We start from the raw sequence: 26,634 nt of genomic DNA on the forward strand, positions 1-26,634 counted from the left end.
CCCTTCCCCTTCTAGAAGCGCTCAGACCCTGGGCTGCTGAGATGTAAAGCTGGATAAGCTGAGCAGGCTCCGCTCCTCCGCTTTGGAGATGTACATTGATGATAACGCTCTGAGCCTGACAGAAGCTAACCCAAAACCCACACTGCTAAGTACGAGGAAATTTGGCAAATCCATTCATTTGTGGCTTGACTTGCTTGAAAAATGTTGAAAGAAATCCCTTGAAATGTTTTTCCTGGTAGTGACTCTTTGAGCAGGGAATTTGCTCCCTGTGCAGTTCAGCTGAACTCCCATGCACACAAGTCTCAAACAATGCGCCGTACCAGCATGCACGCACAAAGCTTAAATAAAAGGATACCATTTATAGGCATAGAGACAGTGCCAAACTGGTGATGCCGTTCCACAGGAATCTAAATAAAGAACGATTTTGTGAGTGGAAATGATAAAGTTGTCAAAATGTAGACGCTTGGCACACCCCTTTCCCCAGTTTACCATAATTACACAGCTAGGAAGTAGATGCTGTTTCTTTCAGGCTTGTGCGTCCTTTATGTAGCTGGTGTAATGTATTGATTTCTAAAAAATGCTTAAATATTAGGCAACACATTCTGTGTTGACATGGATCAGACACAAAAGCAGTACATCCAGGCAGTATTTTTAAATAAACAATTGCCCAAAGCCTGAAAAAAAGACAAACTGGCATAATGCGAGGAACACAAATATGTTCATTTATTTGCAGTACGTCTGACTGAGGCAGTCGGTACTGATGCAGGGAAAGCCCTGGGGCAAGGGACCACCAGAGCACATGCATTGGGAGAGACCTCCTCCACCACAAGGAACGGACCCCTTCTTCCACATCTCATATATAAACTGCAAACCCTATTCTCTAAAAATCTAGATATTATCCCTTCCCTTTAAAAGAATTACTGGTACGCAACAAGAGGAAGCCGGCAGTGTTTCTGTGCTGCTGAGTTCTTTCTCTCTACTGAACCCCTGAACCCTTTTTTTTTTTTTTTTTTTTGCCTACGACCAGCTCATTTGCATGGGGATGACATTTGTTGCTCCAGTAATTTCATCTGATAATGGCCAGCTTGCAAAGCGGATCTGAAAACATATTCCTTAATTATGTGTTGCTAAGCAACGAGAGGGTTTGGCCATAATCACAGAAAGATTATCTTCTCATTGAAGTCCCTGAAAGGTTTAGCTGAAGTAGGACCTGTAAAATTGTCTTCATTTTGATTTATTTCCCCTTTTATTTTCCAAATAGCCTGAGAGGTTTTCTTCCTGTTAAACTATATTTTAAAAGTAGAAGCCAAGGTAAGACACATGGCAAATGGAAGGATACGGATTAGAAATGGAAGGCGTGGCGGTTTGTGGATGTTTGAGCTGTGTTGAGAAATTGCTCTTTAAGGAACACCATTGCTAAGGAGTGTTCACACTTACATGCAAGGTGACAAGCGAATATTACAAATATGTTAAGATGTTTCTAAAACATTGAGTGGGTGACAGAAACTTGACTAAATGCAGGAAAATTGTATTTGCCAGCAAGAAGAGACAAGATGCATTTTTAGGAGCAACAGACCTCTTAGCTGTTGCTTTGGTTGTAGATACGTGAGACACAAGGTGAAAGCAAGTTCAGTATTAAGGTCTGTCTCTAAATGGCTGCAAATAATTTCTGTTGGTATAGGTTAATCTCTTCTCAGTTAGCAGAGGGTTATAAAACATGTATTTCAGTCTGGTGATGTTTTGGAGCTTCTTATATGGATAGGAGTTTAAAACGGATCATTTTGGTTATTTTTAAAGTCTCGTTGGACTATGTATTGTAGTCTTTCTACAGTGAGTTGTTTCTAGATACCTGATTTGTGATTTTGTGCTGAGCTTTGACACTCCATGTGGATTCTGCACAGCTACTGTGTACTTTGGAGTCTGGGCAGAGGGCTCACGGGAGGAAGGCGTCTTCTACTGCCTGGTATTTCTGATGGCAGGGACAGCGTCCTGGCCAGAAATATAGGCACACACCACATGCTTACGGGCCACTCACTCCAGTACGGTTCGATAAGGGAAAATGATCAGTGAGATTTATTGCTGCAACTTCTTTGCATTTCATAAAATAATTATTAAGAAGTTGTTGGATAAATTGCCCTTCCTGAGAATTGCAGAGTTGTATGAAGAGAAGATGGTGAATGAGCACCTGAAATCTGTCACTGTGGTGGTAGAGTGAGGGGGTATAGGTGCAGAGAGCGGTGTCTCTGGAGCTGAGCCGGTGTCCTGTCCTGGGAACTCCCCAACCGCAGCTCTGGCAAAGCTGCTTCTCTCTGAGTCATCAAGAGCTTGTCGGCGAAGCTGGCAGGAACGGCTTCCCCAGGGAGAAACATGCGCGGAGCTGGCTGCTCCTGCAGCCTTGCCATCCGTGGTATCACAGGTAGTGAATGCACCAAACCATCTCAGTGGCAAGCAGGAAAAAAACCCTGCAATGTCTGAGTGACAAAGCTATGTCAGCTGGCAGACTGCTGCCAGAGCCGGTTTGTGGCCAGCCTTCTGCTGGAGAGGGTGGTAATGCAGGAAATAAACAGTGTAGGTCAGCAAAGCTGGCAAGGGCAAACCGTGTCTAATGGTCACTGATCAGATTACTGGAGCTCCTCCTCCAAAATGCTGCATCTTCAAATTATTGTGTTTACTAGTATTTTTATTAGAGTACTTGATTTATATTTTTTTTAGCCACTGTTTGAGTCTTAAACCTGTTGGCTGATAATGTATTATTGTAGCTAGCCTAGACTTGTCCCGACCGAGTGGTCTGTCCAGATTTCTGTTTCTGATGATGGACTTAGGGGGAGCTCTGATGAGGAATGGGTGATCGCAAATATGTCTCTTGGATGGTTTTTGAAACTCTAGTTTACATGTGAAGATACAAAAGCTTGGTCACAAGAGGGGAGATGCTTCCCACAGGGATGAGGAGCAGGGCTGCCCCGTACAAGTCAGGTAGGTATCGTAAGGAAGAAGGAGCAAAATGAGCTTCTCCTGAGCAGGGAAAGCCAGGCTGAGGCTAGCTGCCTTCCTGAGACAAGTAGTTCCCTCCATTGTAAAGGGGACTCATCTCTTTTATCAGCTTAGAGCCCAGCTAGAAATGCCTTTCACTGTGATTAGCTCAGCTCAGATTATACTGTTTAACACTTGGTTGTGATTCTTTTTATTGGCATTTGCTGCCCTGTGACAGATAAAAATTGTGTTAACCACTCATCAGTTTCAGGTTGAAGCTCTGCATGTTGGCAGCCCACAAAGAGGAGAGGGCATAGTCAGGAGCAAGAGCCTTGATGGTTGTTCAGGGATGGTTAAACATTGTTTTAAGAGTACTGCATTGAAATTGTCGTAGCTTTCTATGGGCAGAGAGTTTAGTGGTGGTACTTCATACACAATATAAGTTTCATGAGCATTTGTTGATGTTGGTTTCTTGTCTGCCCAATGTACCATATAGCAGACAGTTCAGAGATCAACTTCAGGTTTTCTTCACTGTGTTTTCTGTACAGGCTGTAGCATGTAATCACAATGTATACATGTAAGGCAGCTCAATTAACAATCCTGAGGGAAACAGCACCAAAAGAAGCTCTCTGTACTGAATAAATCTGATTTAATTTGTACATTGACCTGACAGACCATAGCAAGTCCTTGGAGTCATTCCCAGCTAGTGTGTTACTCAAGGTAAAGTGAAGTTTTCACTGCATTTGCTGGCAAAATTACTGACTAATGGTTTTAAAGGGAATTGTAACTTCCATACAAAAATACTGTTTGAAATAAGCAGACATGTCTGGCTAGTGTCTGCTGTCCTGATGGTCACAGCATTGTTCTCAAGACATTAATATCTGACGAGGGTACTAGCTGGAAATACGCGCAGAGAGTTTGGGAAGGCCTTTGAAAGGCACACAAGGACTCTCACTAACCTCAGTTGGGCAGATGAGTGTGCAGATGTGTGCTGTATGTGGATCTCAAAATTGAAGTTATCAGAACTGCTCACATTAGTAGGGTAAGTGGCTGAGGAACAGAGCGTGCGAGACCTGCTTTAAACTACCTTGATAAGCTATTGACTATCTTGGCCAATATGCGCACACGATTCACTGATTGCAGAGAATACACTTTAAAAACACTTTTTTAAAGGTTGAAATACACTTTTTATAATGGTTTTATCAAAAGCAATATAAAGTGTCAAACTCATTCCAGTTGCAATTCATTGACTTCAGTGCCATGGCAATAAAAATGAATCTGGTCTGTCAGAGGAGATGTCAGATGCACATGTGTTGTCATCTTCAATTTACACTTTCCTTTTACCTGGTGTCTGTAGTTCTCTATCATTGTTAGGACTTTTCTTATATCCAGATCATTCCCTGGCTATATTTGCTGACGTTTTTTTAGCTTTCTCATAAGTAGTTTCCATAGCTACAAACTTAGTGTTCATAGAGGGAAAAATTTTTAAAGGTTTCTTATCATTATTGTATTAAACATTTTTTTTTAATTTCTTCTCCTTGTCCTTCTCATAGCATTACACTGCAGATGAGTTTAATGAAAATGCTACACAACTGAATTGTCTGTTATTTTTATAAGGAAAGTAGGTGCTGAGCTGAATCCTTAAAAAACAGACCAACACCATTAAGCAACTGATGTAGAATAACTGTTGCAGACATAGGACATATATTAGTAAGGTTTATGTATAGCAACTGGCAGATGAGCTTTTGACTTTTACACCTAAATAACACCCGATGTTAGCATTCCACTGGCTTTCGGTAAAGAAAGCTAATTTTTAATCTTTTCTGTCTACTGTTTCTAGTGTTTTGTTAAAGATGAAATGTTACTTCTGGAGGTTCGATTCCCATGTGTTATTTTCCCAGTATTTAGTTTCACCTCTCCAGTAGAGGCGTGCTGGGCAGCCATGCCCTGCTGCAGTGCAACCGGTGCATCCTTAGGAAGGGTTTGGGCAGGGGTGCTTTTGGCAGCACGGTGGGACCCTCGCCCTCTGACTAGAGCAGCTTTGTTTAAACAGGAGGTTTCTGAGTCCTGTGCCTGGCCGGTGTGACCGCCAGCGCTGTGGCCGGGAGCCTTGCCTTCTGTACTCGCAATCCAATTACCTGCTCCAGAGCAGATGGAGCGGATTAGTGCCCGGCTTCCCTTCCTCCACCCTCTCTCCCAGTGCAAAGGGTGTCGAGGCCAACAATTGGCTTAAACATGGGTCCCATGGCACAGCGTAGCATGGCACTAGCCCTGCCTGTGCCGGGCCACCCTGTGCCCTTGCTGGGTGGAAGGCTTTCCAGCTACAAGGCTGCTGCAGTTCATTTCCCTGCTGCGATGGCTCCAGGTCTCAGGGAGTTCGGAAGACCTTGACTTTTAACCCTGTTTGCCAGGCATAAATTTCCTTTTTTTGTTATTAAGAAGCATCTGCAGAGCCCACAGACAGATGTATGAGAATGTGCTCAGTGTTTGAACAGCTGGTGCCATCGCTGCCAGCCATAGGGTCAGTGGTGGAGGCTTGTGGTTCCTTCCCTCCTGTGAGCACCCCACCAAGCCATGGGAGCACCCCCGGCCTGGGGGGGTGCATCTCAACCACCAGATGTGGGGTGGTCAAGGGAAATGGCCTCTTGCCGTATGTTGCACATGGAAGCAGAGGCAGCCAAGGAGGGGCTGGGAGAAGAGTGGGAGTACAGTACTCTTCCTACAGTTCCCAAAAGCACTATAGTCCCTGGGAGGAGGGTGGTTTAGGCTCTGTAATCTGAGAGATAAGCAGGTTGTTGTGGTAAGAAGGAAACCAGCAGGGCTTACCTGAGTGGTTGAAGCCAGTGGAGATCCTTGGTAAATACTGATATGAACAACCAAGATGGCATTGTCATGTTTTATTTATATATGAAGATACACATACACATGAAAATGGGGAGAAAAACTCTCAAAAATACAATCAGTGTATCAGTTCTTATCCATTTGGGTCAGTACTTTTGCGGAGACTTCATTGTTTGCAAGTAGTGACTTGTTTTGGTTATCAAGCAATTTATTATTTCCTAGGTTGTCATACTGACTTAGCAAGTAAAAAAGCAGACAGGACTTTGCTTAGACAGCAAACACAACAATAAGAAATAATCTAGGATATACTTTTGGTGAAAAAAGCCAGAAAAAGAAGATCAAAACTGGGGTCCCATTGAAACATTTGGGATGTATTTTCCAGATGTGAGGGTGGTGTCTGCGGGTGGGTTACCTCCACACCAAAGCCATAGGTGGTGGGATACAAGAACTGGATGAAGCCCCCTTATCTTCCTTGCTGGTCTTCTTAACCCCAGCGTGTTTTCTGACGCTTGTTCTAACACTGCAAATCCCTGAGCAGTTTCAGGCTGCCTCCTACACATTCCTTTACTGACCCTACAGATTATCAGCCTTTTTTTTTATGATGGGCCAGTTTCGTATTGGAGCCTCTCACTGTTACCTACAGAGTGAAAAAACCCAGGAATGGAAATGTCACACACAGTTAGTTGTTGTGTTCTCTGCCTTCCTCTGAATGGTTTATTATAAAGTTTTAAATTAATATTCAAAAAGCGCAGTAGTTTATGCAACTGCATGTATTTTGCTCTGTCAGTGAAAGTAATCTTGATTAGTATGTATTATGAAAGATAAAAGAAAGTATTCAGTGTGGACAGCAGGGTGCCTGTCAGTACCTAGACCGTCCTGTTGGGACACTGAAGTAATCAGGAAAGCCGAAAGCTACAGCTTTAGTTATCCCAGCTAGCCAGCAGTTGCAATTCCTATCGATTGCAAGCTTTCCCTGTCTTGGAATTCTCACTCATGTTGAGTGGACCTGCATTGGAGTGGAATTTGTTATCTTACCAGCTGAAACATTTGGCTTAAGAATCTTAAATTCCCATTTCATTCTTGTTTGCAGCAGTTGTGGTTCTGTTTCATCCGCAGTCAGGGCTAAAAGGTCCAGAAACCAGAATTCCTATACCACTCCCAATGACTACACTATAATGCAATGCAGAGCAACTCTGCGTTGGGAGTTTTCCCCTTATGGTTCATATTTATTCAGCAGGGGCAGGTGTCCTCTGTATTTGCCATTCATCCTAAAAGCTCAGGATCCAGAGGAGCAGCGTGACATCTCCCATGCCATGCTCCAGCCAGAGGGCAAGCCAGGGTATCATCTCACTGGTGTATGATAAATAAGATACAGAGATCTCTGTTGTGGGCTAGCAGCCACGTGCTTTGGCTCATCAGCGCTTTTTTACTCCAGTTTTCTGTTTCTGAAGCTTGCATGAGAAAGGCCAACAAAGTTACTATTGCTAATTTTTGGAGAACATCTTTCTGGACAAGTTAGGGTAGTAATGAAGATTTGCTTCCATCTGAAAAATGGTAGTTTTGTCATTGATTTCAATAGAAGGCGGCTTTTACCCTCTCCTGCAAAAGGAACCAGCTCCACATAACTTACTTTTATTGCATTTTTTTAAATTAGATCTACAAAACCAATGGTTTCTTAAGCAAGAGAAGCTGTAAATTCCATGCATTGAATGCCTGTGCGTTATTAAAAATAATAGGTTATATTTGTCAAATGGATAATGAGTAGGTTTCTTTCTCTGTTTTTCAGTCTTTTAATGAGTACAGGAAATGTTTGCTATTTATTTGCTTTCAGATTTTACCAAGAAGCTCTGGAGATAATTGTCAAATTTCGAAGTGTGTATCAATATTTCATGAAGTGCTGTTTTTCCTCTGTATGTTCACGGGTTAGGTCATTAGCACTGGGAGTGTTATTAACAGTCTGAAGCAAGGCATAAAAAGGGATTCCACTGAACACTTGCAAGTTTGCAATTGAAAATTTCTGAAACAAAATTCTGATAGAGGGGTTTATGGGTAAAATAAATATCAGTAATGTTGGTCGGTTTCAGGTGTTGCATGTTAAATCTGTTAGACCATTTCTTGCTTAATCTCTGTTCCTGTGGTTTGTGGGCCTGATCTGGACGACACCGAGGCGTGTGTGCGTGCGTGTGTGTGTGCGTGCGTGCGTGTGTGTGTTTGGCCGCACGCCCAGCACTTGGTACAAATTCGGGTGTGCCTTACAGAGATAGGATATCCATCCACGTCATGCTTTGGAAAAGAATTAATTCCACCTTTCTTATTACCAGCAAATTAAGTTCTGTTGAATTATTAAAGTTCAAATTGCTTTTAAATGTAGTACTGATCGGCACTGATGTTGACTATTCAGTTTTCGGTTATTTTTGCATGGTCAGCCTGACTTCGAGGTGCAGGACTGGCAGTGTGTTAAGAACTATTGTTCTGGTTTGGACATTTGCCATTTAAAAGTGGTTTAGTTCTGCGTATGGTTGAATGCTTCAATGTTCTTCATTTCTGATATTTCAGTTTTACATGAAATCATATTTCTGTTCCCGTGCTGATTATGCCACATTCTCGGTTTGCTCAGCCTAAAACTGCAATGTGTCGGGCTGGCCTTTGCTCCTATTAATGTGCTAGTCCAGCCAGCTCACTGTGATGCTCTCAAGAAAAAAATAACTCAGAAAATGAAAATGATTCATAGATACAGTGCCACTGTGCTCTGCTGTAGAGAGGGCACTGTACAAAAATAATTTATAAACTTTTGTGGCTTTTTGACCATTATAAATGGCTGGGTTGCCATACATGCTTCACTAGGCACAGCTTAGTGGTATCTGTGCAAAGAGGAAAAACAGACTTCAAACTTGATTGAACTATGTGAAGTCTGGAGCATTAGTGTGGAAATCTAAAAGTGTACAGATAGCTGGAAGGTGGCTGGAAAGAGCATCCAGGTCTCCTGAAACAGAAGTAGTGCTTTGGAGTTAGAAGTCATTAAAGCAGAAAGGGGAAAAAACTGAGGCTTTTGCATCACTGAGAATGAAGGAGAGGATTTCTAGCTGGAAGTGAGTGGGATATCATGGGATAGTCCTCGACTCTCCTGGAGAAGAGGACTCCAGGTGAGGGGATGGGACATGCTGCAGCAGCAGGAGGTGGGACACACTGTGATGGCAGGAAAGTGGAGCTGGATTTGCAAGACCCACAGAACGGGAGGCACAGAAGGAGCTTACTTGGCTGCTCAACCACAAAAGCATGAATAATGGGCAAGGACCAGTGGCTCTTCCCTGCAGAAGGAGGGATGAGGTCCCGTGGGAAGGGCAGAGCTGGCTGTTTTACAGAGGGGTTTGAAGAACATCCTCAGAAGTGGCAGAAGATGTCAGAACTGGCATATCTGTCAGTATGCATTTTGGGATAATTTTAAGATTAGTGGCACTGTGGAATACAGTAAAGCAGGGGAGGTCACCTGTAAAAGCTAATGGCAACACGAATCATGGTAGCAGTTGAGGAAGAGAAAGAGAAATGGCAATTATGTCATATTGACGTGACAAGAGTGTGTGAAGATAATGAATTTGGCCATGGCTCAGTATTAGAAGTTCCACACTGTAGACAGGTATCTCTCAGGGGGGAAGGTAGTGCTTTGTAAGTAAATAGCACCTTGTAAAGGATGTGCAGCTGTGAGACATTCGTAAGAGAAATCCAGAGCAGATCCATTTGAGTGTCTTGTTCTTCTAAGGTGGCACATGGAAAAGAGGGAGTTTGGCAAGTGGGTAGTAAGTATGATTTGTAACATGTGCTTAGTTCTGCAACTGATTTTTTTCTGTCTTGGTAGTTGTTTCATAGTAGTAGGTGAGCTTTGTCCTAGGAAATGCCAAGGGAAGTCCCATCCTACTGTGGCTTCTGTCCTCAGAATGGCAGTGGGACTGCGTGAGCAGAGGCTGGAGACAGCACGTAGCTATGGTGTTATGTCCTTAGTAGGGGTGGCATTGGAGAGAAGAATGGTGCTGAGAAAAGCAAACAGGACCATTTGATACCCATCCACGTGCATTTGTGTGCAACTGGCAGGTGGGCTGAGACATGGAAAGGGATAGGATCAGCGGAGAGGGAGACTGGTCTTTCACAGTCGTGAAGGAGGCAAGCACGTCGGCAGAGACATATGGAAAGCAGATCTCACAGAAGGTTTGGGAGAAACAACATTGGCTCCTACAAGGCTTGGTGCTCGAGAGGTTTTGCACAGCGCAGATTCATGTTATGCAACCGGTTACGGCATGGGAAGTTGCAGAGCACTTAGTGAGAGCCAAAGGAGATGCTCCACCATTCTCCCAGGGGGGAAGTGAGCTGCTTTTGCTCCAGGAAGGAAAAGGCGTCAGGTGCCAGTAAGGAAGAGTGCTGCTTTAACTCCTTCTGAAAAGCCTCTCACACTCTTCCCAGAGCCCTCAGGCTCCATAGCAGCAGCTGGAATCGAGAAGATAAGCAGTTTGCAATGCAATTCCTGTCTTGCTTTTGGTGGTTTTATGGTTCAGCCATGGATTGCCTGCACCAGGTGCCAAGGGTATATGATTCCTCTCTGCAATGCCCCCTGTCATGGGGAGAATCTGGCCATGCTTTGCATACCAGGACAGTTTCCTGCGGAATCTCCAACTTCCTTTACTCCCCCTCTGGGAAGTTATTAGACATGTTGAGTTAATGTGCCTCTTACCTATTTGGTTGATTAATCTGTTCATAAGGCACGTAGTGAAAGCACCGCAGTACTGAACAAGAAGTACGTACCAAAAAATGCTGGACAGACAGCCCAGGCAGCAGCCAGGTTGCGAGCACTGCTGAGCATGGGCAGGGCTGGAAACTGCCCAGCAGAGTCAAAGGGAGCAGCTTGTCTTCAGTGCAAGCATATCTGGAGGAGTGGGAGAGGAAGACAGAAGGTAGGAGGGCAGAAGAAAGGGGAGAATACTGGAATCGGCAGCCTAAGCCAAAATGCTGCAGTGGGACAGACAGTGCCCTAAAGGTAGCCAGTTTCTAGGAAAGTATTCCAGGCTTGGTAAGAACACTGCTGGTAACATTCACAGAATGTTTGTGTTTCAGATTTTTTGTATACTTCTCTCAAGCTGGTGTGGTTACGTGCTTTGTTTGTTTCTCTTTAGCTTCTACCCTCCATGCTGTTAGAAATACTCTGACTCAAGTCCATCCAAATACAGCAGTGCCGTGTTTGGTAAGTGGGTTGTGAGCCCTTGGGGTCTGAGCAATGATTTTCAATCAGAATTTGGCAAAACAGCAAGTTAAAATTGCTTTTTTAAAAAATTGATTCCCAGATCCAAGATTTCACTCCACATCGTTTAAGATTAATTTTCTCGTAAACAGAGTGTTTAACCTGTGCTTTGCTGCTTTATATCAAGCCATGCGAAGGTCCTGGGTGTCAGCCGTAAGGTAATTTTGCAGGTCTCCCGGGGTGATTGCCATGGTCCTGCTGCAGAGGTGTTTGGGGCAGCGACCCTCCAAGGAGCTGCACCTCTCCCTGGCCAGTTTGGGATGATTGTTTTTCATCTCCTGCATGCAAGGGGATTGCAAGGGTGTTCTCTGAGATTTTCTTTTTGGATCCACACTCCAAAAACTCAGCCTTCCTGCTGCCATTGCTCTCCAGTCACCTGTCTGCAGACCGCAGCCGTGCTCCTCAGCCTCCCTTAAATCAGACACCCACATTTCATTTCATTCTGGCAGCTGATTTGCAGCAGAAAAACACAAACACCCTGTCCTCAGTCACACGGGGTGGCAGCCCGCCATGGCAAGGAGCATGCGCAGCCCTGGGAGGCCACAGCTTCGTGTTCAATTACAGTAAGAGCATCTCAAGTGCACCGCTGGAAACAGTCCACAAACTGTGTTTATCCTTGGCCAGTCTTGTGCTTAGGAGAGGCATCAGTATGTTGGTTTTCTGCTGCAGCCAAGTGTTTTCCTCTTCTGCCTTGCTGGTCTCCCCAAACACGGCACAGCTGCCTCCTCCCCAGGAGTGCTGTTCTGGCCCCGGCCATTTGAATTTCCATAGCGGGATGCTCAATCATCTCAGCATGACAGGTGTCAGCTTCTTTCTGATCGCAGGTGTCAGGTGCTCGTCGGTTTGACAGACCTGCATGCAGCCAGCACCGGGCAAAGCTGCAGTTTGTTTGCCTGCGGTGTGTCTACCTGTAGTTTTCTTCACTTTTTGGTACAGTTACCCATCTCTGTCGGCATGTACTCCTTGCTCGCTTGAGAGATGTGCATGATCCGAACTGTCCGTCCTTAGGGAGTTTGTTGTGTTTTCAGGATGGGATCTGGTCCGCTGTTTAAAAAAGTACACAGCCTTCCCGGTTAGTGTTTTCCATTTGCTACGTGACTCGCTAGTTCTCCTGCAACAGCACGCGGGCTCTCCACCAGGACAGCCGGGCAAGCCCAGCCAGCGTGCGAGCACTGAGGTGTGGGTGTCTCAAGCTTCTTCACAGTTGGTCGCACAGCGCTGGATGTCTCTGTACTCAGCACCAGAGCAGGGCAGAGGGATAAGACCACCACTGCCACTGTATCGCCAGGGATTCCTGGACGCTGCTGAAGCTGGGTTGACTGATACTCTGAGAACAGGTCAGTAGTCTCATGGACCGTGTTGTGTGGTAGCAGCTCATGATATGAAATGCTTAGCTGCAGTAGGAATGTCCAGGGGATAGAGTGACAGCTCGTCAAAACTAGACAGCAGTTCTGTATTTGACATCTTGAGGTCAAAAACTGTCAGTTCCTTGATATTTTTATGGTGTCTTAAATTGCCTGGAGAGTGTTTTGAGCCTTGTCAAAATGAATCAATTAAGGCCAAGTCATTCACAATCTTGTACTGCTCTGATTCAGCAGCAGGACCATGCTTGATTTTCAGCCTAATAATTACAAGTGGTTTGGAGGATCGGGGGGGCTGATAGAGCCGCTTTCTGTTTCCCTCGGAGCTGCATGTGCTACACTTTTTACTTGCTCTTTGCCTTGGCTGTCTGTAGCATTGTTTTCCTCCTCCTGAGAAACACAGCCAACTTTCTAATTAAGGAAACCACTCCGCAGCCGTTGTGGCTGTTCATTGAGTTCTTTCTCCACACCAAAGTTTCCAGCTCCCCAAAAGATTTGAAGTCACTTCTTAATACAGCTGAAGGAAGATAGGAGCTTTGGCTTGGGGCAAGATCTTCCTTTAACTCTGTTAAGAAGCAGGCATGCTGCACCGAGCATCGCTGTGTGCAGCATATTCACTTCGTAAGCGCTTCAAATTCACCTCTGGCTATGACAAATAGTGCTGAGGTTATTTTTCTATTGGATTCTTGTATGAAAAAAAAATAGTTATGAGAAATAAGTATCACTTTGTGCTGGGCTTTACTGCTTACTGGGCTTTGAGCCTGAAAGGATTTAGAAGTCATCATGCTCTAAGGGAAAGTTGTACTAAGAGGAGGTGGGGGTTGCTCCAGCCAGCTGTTGTGATTGGGAAGAGGCTTGTCCTGACCAATGGAAAGGAGACCGGGGCTGAGACAGAGAGGCAGCCAGCACTGATGCAGCTACACCCAGTGAGATTAAGACCAAATTAGAAACTCAGCTTGCAGGGGTTTATCATTTCCTTTATATTGTGATATTAATAAATGCAAATATTTTTTATCTTAGTTGTTATCCTCTCCTCTATCTTCTGTTAATGGGCGTTGTCCTAAGTTCAGGCTGCACTGGTAACTGTATGAAGAGGATGGAGACATATTCACATGAGTTATTGTGCCATGCAAAAAGTACCTGGGTGTGCGAGGAAAGAATATGGGCACTTCTTCATGTCTGCGTGCCAGCTCCTCTTGTCAGCCTTGAGTTGGACGAGATTCCTTAAGACAATGCCATCCTAATGCATCACAGTTCAGGGCTGTTGATATTTCACAGCAAAGCACAGTAACGTTTTTTCTCATTTCATTTCTGAAGTACACAAAATTTGGAACATATGCACCGCATCAGGATTAATTGCTCTTGCCAGTCAACCCAGAGGAACAGCTCAGACCAGGCCTGGTCACTCATCCAGTAGGAACTCTTACTGTCTGCTACTCTACCTTTGCGACCCTAGCAACATCAGCACCTTCTGCTTTTCAGAACTGTTGTAGTTTAAAAATAAACTGCAAAGACCTGGCCATTCCCACCTGGTTGCTGTGGTGCTTTACAACTTTTTGAGAAAATTTGTTTAAATACTCTCAGAGCATCCTTGTGCTGCTAAAACTGGGTGCATGGAGGGATGGTGATGGGAGCGTACAACATGGTGGAGGATTTGTTCAGAGCCTGCTCTGCACCATGAGTCCAGGATGGACCGGGAAGCCGGGGCAGGAGGGTGCACGCAGCACATTTACACATCGTGTAGGAGCTGCACTGCGTGGCCAGCACGAGGGAATACACCCCGCCTCTGCCTGGCTGCACGGCTCCAGGGAAGGGTGAGCAGCCAGGAGCTGCCCAATTTGCACCCTTTGCCCAGGACTCCTGCACAACTGGGCTTCGCTGTGGAGGGCCATGGTGGCCTGGTGCTCAGCAGGGACTGGACTTTCCATCCCAGTAGATCTGCTTTCCATCCCAGATAGGTTGCATACGGAAGGGAGCTCTCTACTAGCCAAAATAAAGAGACGCAGCAATCTGCCAGAGCTGGTTAAAGCATGTAGTCTGTTACAGGCAGAACGGAATACAATTTGCGGTAGAGGCTACAAAATACATTTGCAAGGCATCTGAGCCTGGTGCTAAGACATTCTTTCTTTCAACGTTGTTGTTGCCAATAGCTTCTCTTGTGCTCAGACCAAAACTATTTTGGGTGGAACATTTGCTCCCTACTTTCTAGCAAGCCTGGTCACAGGAATGAAGAATGGATTCTTTTCACTGGCCGCAGCTGGTTTGAATGATCCCCACACTGAACCCATTGACTCCAGGCACTCCTCATGTGAATCGCAAGGAAGTAGCAACTGATTTTTTGTTCATGTGCCTGACAGGCCGAAACAGCAAAGCTGTCTGAAGTTGACTGAATGCTTGAATCCAGGCACATGCCAGGGAGGAGTCCTGGTGCATGCTCTGTACCTAATGCTGGCAGCAAGTGTGATTCACCAGCTCAGTGCAAAGTAAGGAGGCAGGAGAGGGTGAGACGTGTTTCTGTTGTGGGTGTCTGTGCAATGTCCTCTCCAACGCTTCCTGCAGGGCCCCTGGAGAGCACAGCAGCATGGCTGAGTTTGGTACAGAAGATCCATCACGCTCATTCAATGAGAGCTTGAAGAGAAGTCCTTCAAGAATTGTGACCTTTGCATTACATACAAACAAAAAAAATACCTTGAAGCCCATCCATGTCAATTGGCTAGACCTTGAACAAGGCATTGAGAGGGATCTGCACCTCTCTCAAGGTCTGCTTCTTGCAAGGAGCAACAAAATAGCTCGTTTAGAAAACTCTTCTTGTAGGTGATCTCTCTGTTGAGAGCAACTTCCAACAAGTTTCTACAGAAGAATCACCTTCCATTTTCCTTCTGAAGGAAGAGGATTTCAGGGAAACAAATGGGCCCAGCATTTGTGTGCTTGCAGAAGGAGGACAACAGGTCAGGGATGGTGACCCATTTGTTGAGCTGAGAACCAGGGAGACACTTGGCAAAACTCTTGCTGAAAGTAATGCTACTAAATGGAAAGGGGCTTGGGGATAATTACGAAGCCACCTCTGTATTCTGAAGTACGCTTAAGAAATTCAACTGGCCATGTGTTACGGATTTTTCACCAATACTGGATTTTTCTTTGTACTATCAAAGGTATTAATTAGAGTAATAGATTACACGGAGTACTGTACATTTTATCTCTCGGGTATTTGTGGAATGAACCATGAAAACACAGACATATTTGTGTGTGAAATAATTGTAAAATGCTTGTTTAGCTGGGTTTCTTGATGAGTACCATGTCTTATTTCACCTCTTGGCCATGTAGCCTGCACCTCTTGATTCCAGCGGGGTGATGTCGTGCCAGTGGCAGCTAATGTGCGAGGGGCTTTGGGATCCCCTAGGACAAAGGCACAGTGTAATGCTGTTGCTGCAGGAGCCTTCTTTTTCAAGATCCCAGGGAGTTTTCTCAGCACACTCTGTTTGTTTGATACAGATTTTGTAATCTGTATAATGTGATCAAATCTATAAACATGTAGACAGGGGTACGATGCATCAGCATCCGTCTTTGCCAACTGCTTTCTACTGCAAGGCAGGAGTTTTTGTCAGCTTTCTGAAACTTTGGTACAAGACTCACCCTTTCCCCCCCTCCCCTACCTCCTTCCCGAGAAAGAAATGAAATCTGATCGGTTCACTTTGCCATACCTCACTCTTCTGGTGGATTTGTGGCACAATTTCAGAACTAAAAAAATCAATTAATTGAGAATAACCATAGGGTATATAACTACAGCTCTTAGGTTGATAGGTGATGAGTTTTATTGAACCAATAAAATACAGAAAACCATTAGAGGAAAACGGCTTATGGCAGTGGTATCGTTCAGTGTGATTTACAGTTTTATAACTGTAGGCAAATTTGAAATATTTTTCACTACCTTCAGTATACATTATTAGATAAACCTATAGCCTGTGCTTACCTACATCAGCACTGACTTTCTTCTCTGTGATAGTGAAGAGGCATAAAAATGAAGACATTTTCAGCCCATTACAGTTTAACATGGTTTCAAGAGCAGTCAGTTTCTCTACAGTTTGGATTTTATTTGTCTCTTAATGTGCTCAGGATGTCGGTAGGAAATGCCTCCCAGCAGCCGCAGGAGTTTCAGTGTAGCTGTCTTTTGCATGCACAAGAAAATAAGACACCTTAAGAATGAAGATTATTGAGCAAAATACCACCTGATGAAAAAGAGAGAGAAAATACAGATCCTTGCCGGGCGTGCTTTATTCCAGCGTCCTGATCATCCTCCTTTAGCTCTTGTTGCATTGCTGAGGTTGCTCCCATGAGAAAAGACGTTCATCAGAGCTGGGGAGGGCAAGGACAGGGCTGCCCTGTGCTTCAGCGAGGTTCTTCGTGTGACCAAATGAGTGGAGTGAACTTCAGGGGCTACTGGGAGCTGGAACAAGCCAGGGCTGCAGTGCTACAGCCCCTTCCCAAGGCGGTGGGGGAGTAGGAAGTGCTCCAGGGTGACGGTCAGAGACCTCTGCGGGGCCCCACGTGGTCAGGGGAGAGGTGGGTGTTGAACTGCCATAGCACACAAATAGCTCATCATTCTTGGAATCGAAAAATATGAATCTGCCAGTGTGTTATCTAGATTAATGAAGATGAAATGTGCTGTATAAATACATCAGAAGTATGAACGTGCTGTTATCCCTTGGGCTGCTCTGGCTCACAAGGAGAAAAGGTTGATTTGTATTTGTAGATGATTTTGCTTGCTCTGCCAATGTTCATTTTTGTTTTAGTACGCAACCCAGGGAGCATGTATTTCTTTTGCTCAAAGATGTAGCAGATTAGCAAAGATTTTTTCTTGATTATCATAGCTGAAATAGCTTTGTTTTTAGATAAATTTTTCATCTGTCATTACTTGTGAGGGTTAGTGATACTATTTTAAACACTGGTGATAAATTATGGAGGTTGTAAGCTCTATTATTCAAGGAACTGTGCAATATTTGGACATTGAATGTGGTTTCCATAAACCAGAAGGTGCTTGTGTGCAGCTGACCAGGCTGAGTGTCCTCCAGCTGGTGCAGGAAAGGTGGAGATGAAGCAGCTACAAGGGTAGGATTTGCAAAACAATGAGAGTTTAACCTAGCCTTGACTTGAGCCCACCCTGGGTGCGCAGGAAAAAACCCATGCAGAAACCCTCAGCAGGGTGGTTGTCACTCATGCCGACAGATGTGGTGTCTCAGGGTGAATAGGTACTTCTGGTATCAGTAAGTTAGTTATGGTGTTTGGTAGGCATTGCTTGTTCCACCAAATTAAAGATGTGAGTTGTGTGGCTGTGAATTATCGCTAATAAGAAGAGAACATTTTCAGGGTCAGGGATGAGAAAAAAGATTAGGTATGCTCCCTTGCCTGTTTGTGGTGCGTGCTGCTCATTCAGGGCCCAAGACGAGCCTGGCTGGAAAGCTCCGGAGGGGGTTGTTTCAGCCTCCAACAGCCTTGAGAGGACAAGGAGAATGAGGTGGAGTGGCCGGAGGCGCCACAGCTTCCACCCTGGGTCCTTACTTAGAGCTTCCTTCCACTGTCGCAAAAGAAACCACATCTCAAACATTATTTGAGATCTTCTTAGAAGTTTTGGGTTGTTCCAGCCACGTTCAGGTCCAAAGGCTGTTGAGGTGGTGATGTATCAGGAGGAGGTGTGTGGAGGCTGGGCTGAGGTCCCTGGCACTGCCCGCAGGTGGGTGCATGCCTCCCCTAGACCTGCAGGCAGTGTTTTGCAGGAAGGCAGGGATGCTAGCAGCCAGGAAAAGCCTGATAAAGGGGGAGAATAGAGAACCTGAAAGTTAATCATTAAACTTTTTCTGTTACCTTTAGTCAGCCAGAAAATTGAAGCTAGGTGAGGTTTGCAGGGAGACGTAATATCTTTTATTAGACCAACTTGTATAGTTAGAAAAACACATGTGCTTTGGGGACCACACGCTTTTCTTCAGGTCTCCACAATTGCACATTACATTAAAAATAAAATTCATTTAATTTTCAAAGGGTTTAATGGATATTTGCAAGAACTGAATTTAAAAGCAACTCACAAAAAATACCTCATTTGGTTTAATTTGGTTTGGACATTTTAGGAAAGATTTAATATCCATGAATCAATTGCAGAAGACTTTTTTTTTCCTGACTTGAAGTTTAGTAGTAGAGACCTGACATCTGTATACATGGCGTCAAAATTTCTGCATGCAGTCTCCAAAGCTTGTTCTTTTGTGCACCTGAGAAGTCTGTCTTAAGTGTATATACATGCTCTTACTTCTTTCTGAAATACCCTTTTACAATTTCAAGATGCTGTTAGCATAAGGCTCTACAAAGGTGCAAAGTCAGAAGGTTTAAAAAGAGTGAGTTTAAAATAGAGTTCTCTCTCCTGACCACCACTTTTTTCTCTCAGTCTAAAAAAAAATGTGATAAAATGATAATATTTTAAGATTTGGGAGTTTGTTACTAATCGCTGTATTGCTATTAATCGGTGTAGTTTCTGTGTTACAGGAGATAAGATGCTATTGTTAATAATATTTTCAGTAGAGGTCTTGGTTCACCCTGATCTCACGAAATTTTCAGCTTACAATCCCATTCTGTGTTGAGTGTTTCTTTTTTCTTTTTAGAGTGCTTTTTTATCTTTTTATTTTTCATAACCTTCTATGTTGTCCGGTACACCAATTTAAAATTCCCTCAATCCAGCTTAGTCTCAGCTGTATTAATGCATGGCTCGAGGGCACAAATAGCTAAAAAGGGCTGTATTGTGTGGCATCTCTAAAATCTTTTTTCAGAGAAGTTGGATAAAGACATTGAGGTTTCTTGGGGGTGGTCATGGGTTGGTTTTTTTGTTGGTTTTTTTTTTTTTTACAGCTGAGTGAGGCAGCCTTGCAGGTGTCTCAGAGAGAAGACATCAGGGTGGCAGATGCTGCCAGGCCCCACATCACCCCATTTCTGTTGAACTCTCCAGGAGAGTATGCTCCTCTGGGAAGGTGGCTGCAAGCACAATGTGGGATCCTTCTTCATTTTACTGATGTATCTGGGGAGACAGCTTTACAACAATATTAAAAATAATAAAAGGTTTTAGTTAAGGAATGTGGGTTGAAGCAGGAGTGAGTTTCTTTTCAATACTTTCCCTAGGACATTACATACCGAGCTCTGTCTTCTTAATGCAGTCACAGCCAGTCAATCCTGCCTGAGGTAGAACCAGTCTTTTCCAAGATGTAGTAAAAAAACCCAGCAAATACTGGGGTTCTGTATTCAGCTTCAGAAAGTATAAGCGAAGGGGCAGGTCGGAGCCAGCTGGTTGTGCCCCCAGCGCTGCCGTTGCCTGCAGGGCCATGCCCCGGCAGAGCGGCGGGGCTGCAGGCAGGGCTGCGGGGCTGGGGTGCCCAGGGGACGATGCTCCCAGGTGAGCTGCTTCGCTTACTTACTCTCTGTAGCTGGGAGGACCCACAAGGTAGCCTCCCTCTGTAAACTGTTCCTCTGAAGGATAAAAAAATCAGTTCTCATTTGGCTGTGCTGTGTGGTGCAATCCTCTTCTTCATCTCCCATGGCAGTGCACCTTCTTGGCTGGCAAATAATTAATAATGCACCTCGAGGGGATGTCAGCCCAGTCCAAGGAAGCGCTTCTGTTAAGGACAGCACACGCTGAAATACATGCTAAGCTGAAATATGCGCTTGAGGGTTGACCTCAACCGTGGTGGGTTTCCTGGTGTCTCAGTGAGTTCCCTGGGTGAGAGCAGAAGGGCCAGGAGCTGGGGTACTCGGGAATGAGCACCCTGCCCTTGGGGAGCATGCCGGGGGACCTGCCGCCCGGGCTGGGGACATGCCTGCAGCTGCAGAAGTAGCAGAGAACAGACTTTGTTTGTTAATCCTCGGAGAGCTGGTGGGTTTTGGTGGTCGCTGCTGAGCCCAAAGTTTTGTTTGCTGTGTTTTTACGTTTCTAGGCTGCTTTATATATCAACAGGAATTCAACGTGTGCCTTTTTTTTTTCTTTTTTTTAGTGTTACTGTGATAAAATCCTACGATACGCTTGTAAAGCATTCATTGTAAAAGTAAATCAACTTTAATAGCAAGTAGGTTGTAGTTAAGTGCTTTTGAGTGTGAGTATTTAGGGTTTTTTTTCTCGCTTAGTTATGATCCTGTGCTACAGGGAAGTGAGAGTGTTTATCTTAGGGAAATGAGTGGGATTTGCAGGCATTCAGCACCTCCCAGGACCTTCCAGGGTTATCCCCTTGCTCATATATTTCCATTTTGCCATCCTTTCTGCACTAAGCAGAATTGGTCTCAAATTCCTCAGAGTGATGGGAGAGTACGGGGGGGGCTCCGGGTACAGGCTGGGATGGGGAAAGAAATGGAAAAAAAGAGACATAAAAAACTAGGACAAAAAAAAAAGCGGGAGCCTTGTACTGGCTGTGAATGTGCTGCAGAAAAGCTGGAAATGTGGTGGTGGTTGGGCTTCCTTTCCACGCAGAAGTTTCCTTCGTTTGATCTTCACTGTGAAAGAGGGCTGGGGATCTGAGAATGGGGACGTGGCCAGGAGCAGCAATAGGAAGGGAGAAAGTTATCTAAGGTCCAAAGCCCTCAGCAGAAACGTTACACATCGTAGGTTGAACAGTGGCTTTTTCGGTCTCCAGAAGGGATGACCTTGCAATGGGGTCGCTGAACAGACGGTTCCAGCTGGGCTTGTGCACTTGGCAAACGCCCAGGAGCTATTTTAATAGGTCTTACAAGGGATGAGGCCTTGGCAAGACCTGGGGGTTATGGAGTGAGCTCTCAGTCTTTTTTCCTTTGGTAGCTAGCAAGCGTCACTCAAGCTATGGAAAAGCCCCCGGGAGCTGTGTGGCTCACAGAGCTCAGGGACAACCCACATCCTTCTCTTTCCGCTGGTGCACGTCACTGCAAATGGCATCACTCACTGCTTGTGGCTTGAAGGCTTTGCACTTTTTATCGCTTTCAGTGAAGGCACTGGAGGTGTCCAGGTGGATTTTAATATTGGATCCATCCTTCACCCAGGCCAGGGCCTTGGGTGCTCCCTGGGTGGTCACAGCTCCTGCTGCAGCCCGCAGCCGATCCCGCAGCATTTGTAGGAGTGGAGGCAGCTGCCAGCCCTTTTGGGCGCTTTGCACTTGGCCAGAGGTTGGTTTGAGGAGGGTTTTAAAGTCGAGCTGGGCTCTGACTGAAGGCTCCCACATTGCCCTTGTGGAAAGAGCGTTAGGTAAAGCCTGGGTTGGATCTTTGGTGGGTTGATATCCCTTCTTACTGTGAACAAATGACTTGAGATGACAGCAGGTGGATGTGGAGATGAGGATTTATCTTTCAAAAGGCTGCCCAGGCTCCTGCCCCAGCAAAGCCCTGTCTCTCTAGCTTGCTCATCTGGGCAGTAGGAGCATCAGTTACAGGGACCACTGTAAGCCAACAGTGAATGGCAACCACTGTCCCCCCCCAGCACAGAAGCTCCTGATGCCATCTTGACCTTCTCCTGAGATCTACAGAAAACCTCCAGCAGCAAAGCAGAGCAGCATGTAGAAAGCCCTATGTATATCTTGCCTAAAAGATTGGTAGCACTTTTTGTCCAGCATAATGGGAAAGACTAATGTCAGTGCTTAACGCCAGTGTAATTTAATTCCTGCAAGTATCTCACAATGCAACCTTTTGCTTTCCACTCAGAATCACTGGCTATCAATGCGCAAACACAAGTTTAAAAGGTGCTGGTGGCACACAGAGAGCTCATGTGATTGAGCCCATTGCTTCCTAAAAGCTGAATCTAGGTGCTTGCTTTGATGGATTACCTTTTTTTTTTTTTGTTTTGTTTGGGGTTTTTTTTGGTTTTTTTTCATTCAAAGGAAATGTCCAGTCTAAACCACAGGGCTGTCAGTTGTCCCTCTATGTGATAAAACTCAGCTTGCATCCTGCAGTGCTGGTGTGTTGTCAGCAGCCCTGGTGCTGGTCTCAGGTGGCCTCAGGTGTGTCAGGCTGTCCCACTGCCAGGGCTGTCTGTCTGTGCTGGTCGGCAGGCTCATCTTTAGCTTTGATTTTTACATCTCATCTTCCAAAATGTCTTTACAGCCTCTGAATAGCTTGGGGTGATTTGACAGCCTCCTGCCCAGATGGCTAATATCAGCGGCTCTCCCCTACACCCTCATGTAAAGCATCAGCATCGTTCTCCTTGGGTTTATTTAATTTTTTTTAAAAAAAAAAAAACAACAATGAATGCTGTCCGTTTCCTGGAGGAGCTCATTTGGTTTTTTTACTGCTGTAGGTTGTAGGAAACAACAATGTAGGTTGTTTCCATTTCGATAGAAGGGAAAAGATAAATGGATAAAGAGAATAGGGAGGGACCCAAAGGAGAGCTGGTGTTGGGATGTCATCCCTCCGGCATGATGCCATATGGCTGGAATGTGTGTCTCAGAGATGAACATCACGCATATGAAACGTAAAGAGTATATACTGCAGCTGAAGTGACCACACTGGAGAGAGAGTATTTTTTTCGGGTTTCTGGATAATATCAAGAAAGCCATCCACTAAGCACTACAAATACAGTTTGTTTTCAGCACTGGGTTTGGTAATGGAGCATGTTCGAGGAGAATTTGTTGAGGTTTTTGCTGCCTTCTCCATAATGGTTTTAATAGCAGCTGCAAAGCTCAGCCCTGGGCAGTGGGACAGTTTGAGAGTCCATATGGTGTCTGAATCATAACCACAGTACAAAGCCTAACTGGGTTTTTCCCTTTCTTTTCCTATCCCTCTCAAAAAACAAAAGGAATACAAGAAACGGAGCTCCTTTGAGCAAGCATTTTTTCTCTCAGGTGCTTCTTTTAGCTTTCTTGGTAGCATCCCTCACCACCCCATATGGCCTCTCCCATCTGCTCTGCCATCTCTCTCACGTGCCCTGGCAGCTCCCACTGCCTCCCCAGACTCGCCATCCCATCCATTCATCCCATCTCTGCACTCCTGCTTCTTGGGGTCCCCCAAGGTTCTCGGGTTCAAGGGTTCTCGGGCACCCTCTGTCTCCTGTCGTGTTGCATGGCCGTTACGAGTGTCACCCTAAGGCCTTGCTTAGCTCCTCTTGAAGTCGCTCCTGCTAACCCTCCTGTGAGCTGGGGCAGAAGGTCACAGGCTGGCGTTTGTAGACCCAGATTTACCAACCTAGCAGCCTGGGAATAACCAAAACACCGATGATTTGGTAAGGCAGGTATACAGCAGAGGCTACATAGTACTATTCTGTTACTTTTTTTATTATATTCCAGCAGTTTCTATACTTGTGGCTGTATCTAGAGAGCTCCTGGATGAGATTTAATTCAGTCCAGAGATTATTTTGTAGATGGAGAGTGCTCCAGAGTTTTGCAAAGTTTGTGTTTGGCTTTCCTGACCCAAGACTGCATCCCTGTGGCATCTTATGCCTATCTCGGTGCTTTAATGGGGGTACGCAAAAGGAGGTGAAGAGGTATCTCTGTTTCTGGTGTGTGTATCTACAGATATTCAAATAAGAGTAAGAAAATGCCATGTATATATATACTCCCTGTATTTTTACTGAGGATTTTTTTGTGGTTGCTGTCTGCTTCTGTAGTTCAGCTGGGGACTGTGATTACAGTGTTTGTATCACCTAGTAAGGACATTGTTTTATATGGGAATTTCCGATGCATTTTTAAAAATACATTCTTAAAGGAAGCCCTGAAAAGTTATCTGAAAAGGGAACTGGAAAAAAGCCATTTACGCTTGTGTGCTGATGGGAGGAAACATGCCGGAGAGGTCAAGAGTTTGCCCAGGCTCTTCCCCATGGCAGGTATGAGTTTTTCCTTCTCTAGCAGGGACCCTGCCCTTCACAGGGAAGGATGAGCCTTCCTGCCTTTTTGCCCATCTTTCTGGGGCTTGGGAGTTTCTCTGAAGTGTGATTTCCCTTGCTGGGGGTGGTGGCCGTGGTCCTGTGGGTTTTCACAGTGGGCTGGAAGTCGCCTCTGCTTTGCCATCATCCTCCTTCCCCATGGCAGCCCTGGCTGCAAGCGTGGAGCCCCTCAGCTCCAGCTGCATTATGGACATGGGTTCAAACACCCAGGTCTTCTCTAAATGAGAAGATTTTTCAGTCTTTCCTTGGTAGGATCCTGGCTTAAAAGAAAAAAAAAAAAGCATGCCTTGATTGTTTATAAAAAAGATACTTGATGTCACTTTATAAACTGGCTGTGTATTTGTGTGGCTTCTGTCTGTACAGTGCCAAGTGCCTCCAGAGTATTTACAATTACAAATAACAATAAATATCTGTTTGTTTCTTTCTTTCCCCTGACTGCAAGATAAGACTGTATTTCATTTTTGCATATGCATTTATTATGAGAAGCATTTATTAACAGGAAAGGTTAAGTGAAAGAAAGAGCATCACGTGTGAGTACACTGCAGTAGGGGAGGGTGGTCCTCTCGGTCCTGCAGCATCACAGTGCTTTGCAAAAACATCCCCATCCTCACAAGAAACCTTCCTTCAGCACTTCTTCGATGGCACCTTCACAACTTGCTTACACCTTTCTGCTACAGCTTGAAATCCCCACCCCATGTCTTACCTGTGACCCACAGAGATGCCTTCCCACGGGCTTCCCCTCCACACACCCCTGAAGCAGGATCAGCGCTGGTTTACAGCCCACGGAGAGTATGGCCCAGAGCCAACAGGGAGTGGGGACCCCGAGCCACCTCAGAAAGGCACTGGGAGACCCCGGCTTTCTGCCTTGTAATGGAGGGGTGATGGATAGGACAGTGATCTGCAGAAAATTTGAAGTGCTCAAGCAATGGTAATGTAAGTTCAAGAGAAAAATGTGCCTAATTCCCCTTGTCTTGTACTCGGAGACTGGATTTTAGGGGGGCTGACAGGTCTCTTAATGTTTATATTACAAGTCAGCATCAGCTTCAGGTAACAAACATTTGTTCTTCCTATTCCTGATCCCATCCTCTAATTCCAGGACCTTCCTGGGCATCCATAAGCATCCAACAGGGTCAGCAGGACCCTTGTCTGTTAGAGGCCTGCACGTGCCTATGAACTGCTGCCCATTTGTCCTGAGTGTTTCCCTGGGACCAGCTCTGGGTGGTCCAGACCCCCAGTCTGCAGAGGGGAAGGATGATGCTGTTTGAACCAGTGGGATGGTGGTGAACTGGTGATGGAGAAACACAGGTTTGCACAGGCTAACCTTGCTGCTGACAGATTTCCCCAGGGACTGCATTTCTCCCAGCTGAAGAACTGTAGTCGGTACCACTGGTGCAGTGGCAGTGCTCTGGTTCAGCTTTGGCTTCCATGACTGAAAATCAGTTTGATGGATCTGGGGTAGTTTGCAGAAAGGCCACCTAGATCCTTCTGTTAACTAACTTGCACTGCTCTCTAGCCAGGGAATGACAAATGGTAAGATGCAGCACTAACACTATTAAGCGGGAGCGAGATGCAGATTTTTTTTCTTGGATGAGGATTGTCTCCAGCTGTTGCTGCCACTGGCAATGGTGATGGCGACTAGAAAGAGAAAAAACCAGCTGCTCCAAGCCGTGAGCCACTGTGTGCCCTGGGGATGGGGCATTGCACAGGTACAACCTCCCCTCCTTCACCCTGTCCCGCAGCAGCCCTTCCCAGGAGCGTGGGACTGGGATGACAATGATACAGGGCTGCTTTTACCTGTTTGGGACAAACTGGTCAGGATGAGATGGGCATCTCTAAGAAGATGTGAATCTTGCCAGCAAGCGAGTGGGATTTCTGATGCTGAAAAGCAGTTGGTGTGGACACCAAGAAAGAATTTGGCCCTTCGTTTCTGGGTGCTAGATGAGATCAGCACAGCCCTGCTTTCCCCCAGTGCTTTGTGTTTGTTTTCGTGCTGCTGCTGCTGCTGCTAAAGGCTATCAGCCTGTTTCTGGAGCCTTGTTCAATATACTCTGCATGGAAAGGCATGTTTCATTTTTAAGTTAAAAAAAACCACACAAAAAAACCCAAACAAACATAAAACGCAGCGTGGCACAGATTAAATCCATTTGAGACAACTCCAAAAAAAAAAAAAACCCGCTGTATGTGCAAGTCAATAGGAGGAGGGGAGTGGAAGGGGAAAAAGCAACTGTGACATATACAAACCCTTTAGTGTGCATAGCATAAGATTTTTTGGCTGGCACTCACATGATTTTATTCAAGGGCTGGGAAAGAACTACGAT

The 26,634-nt window shown here is 45.3% G+C and overlaps 1 protein-coding gene across 4 annotated transcripts in view; it reads left to right on the top strand.

The window, feature by feature from the left end:
- CTBP2 (C-terminal binding protein 2) overlaps positions 1 to 26,634 on the top strand; it is a 319,033-nt gene that overhangs the window by 274,481 nt on the left and 17,918 nt on the right. Inside the window, exon 1 of one of the 4 annotated variants that reach the window (XM_037401061.1) lies at positions 12,303 to 12,432. The exons of the other annotated variants lie outside the window; for them this stretch is intronic. Coding sequence (XP_037256958.1) covers positions 12,318 to 12,432 — 115 coding nt within the window. The 5' untranslated portion in view covers positions 12,303 to 12,317. Of the gene's footprint in view, positions 1 to 12,302; positions 12,433 to 26,634 lie in introns of those variants that run through there. 4 annotated transcript variants of the gene reach the window in all.

Source organism: Falco rusticolus, chromosome 9 (assembly GCF_015220075.1).
Source record: "Falco rusticolus isolate bFalRus1 chromosome 9, bFalRus1.pri, whole genome shotgun sequence".
In the NCBI taxonomy this organism is placed as follows: Eukaryota; Metazoa; Chordata; class Aves; order Falconiformes; family Falconidae; genus Falco; species Falco rusticolus.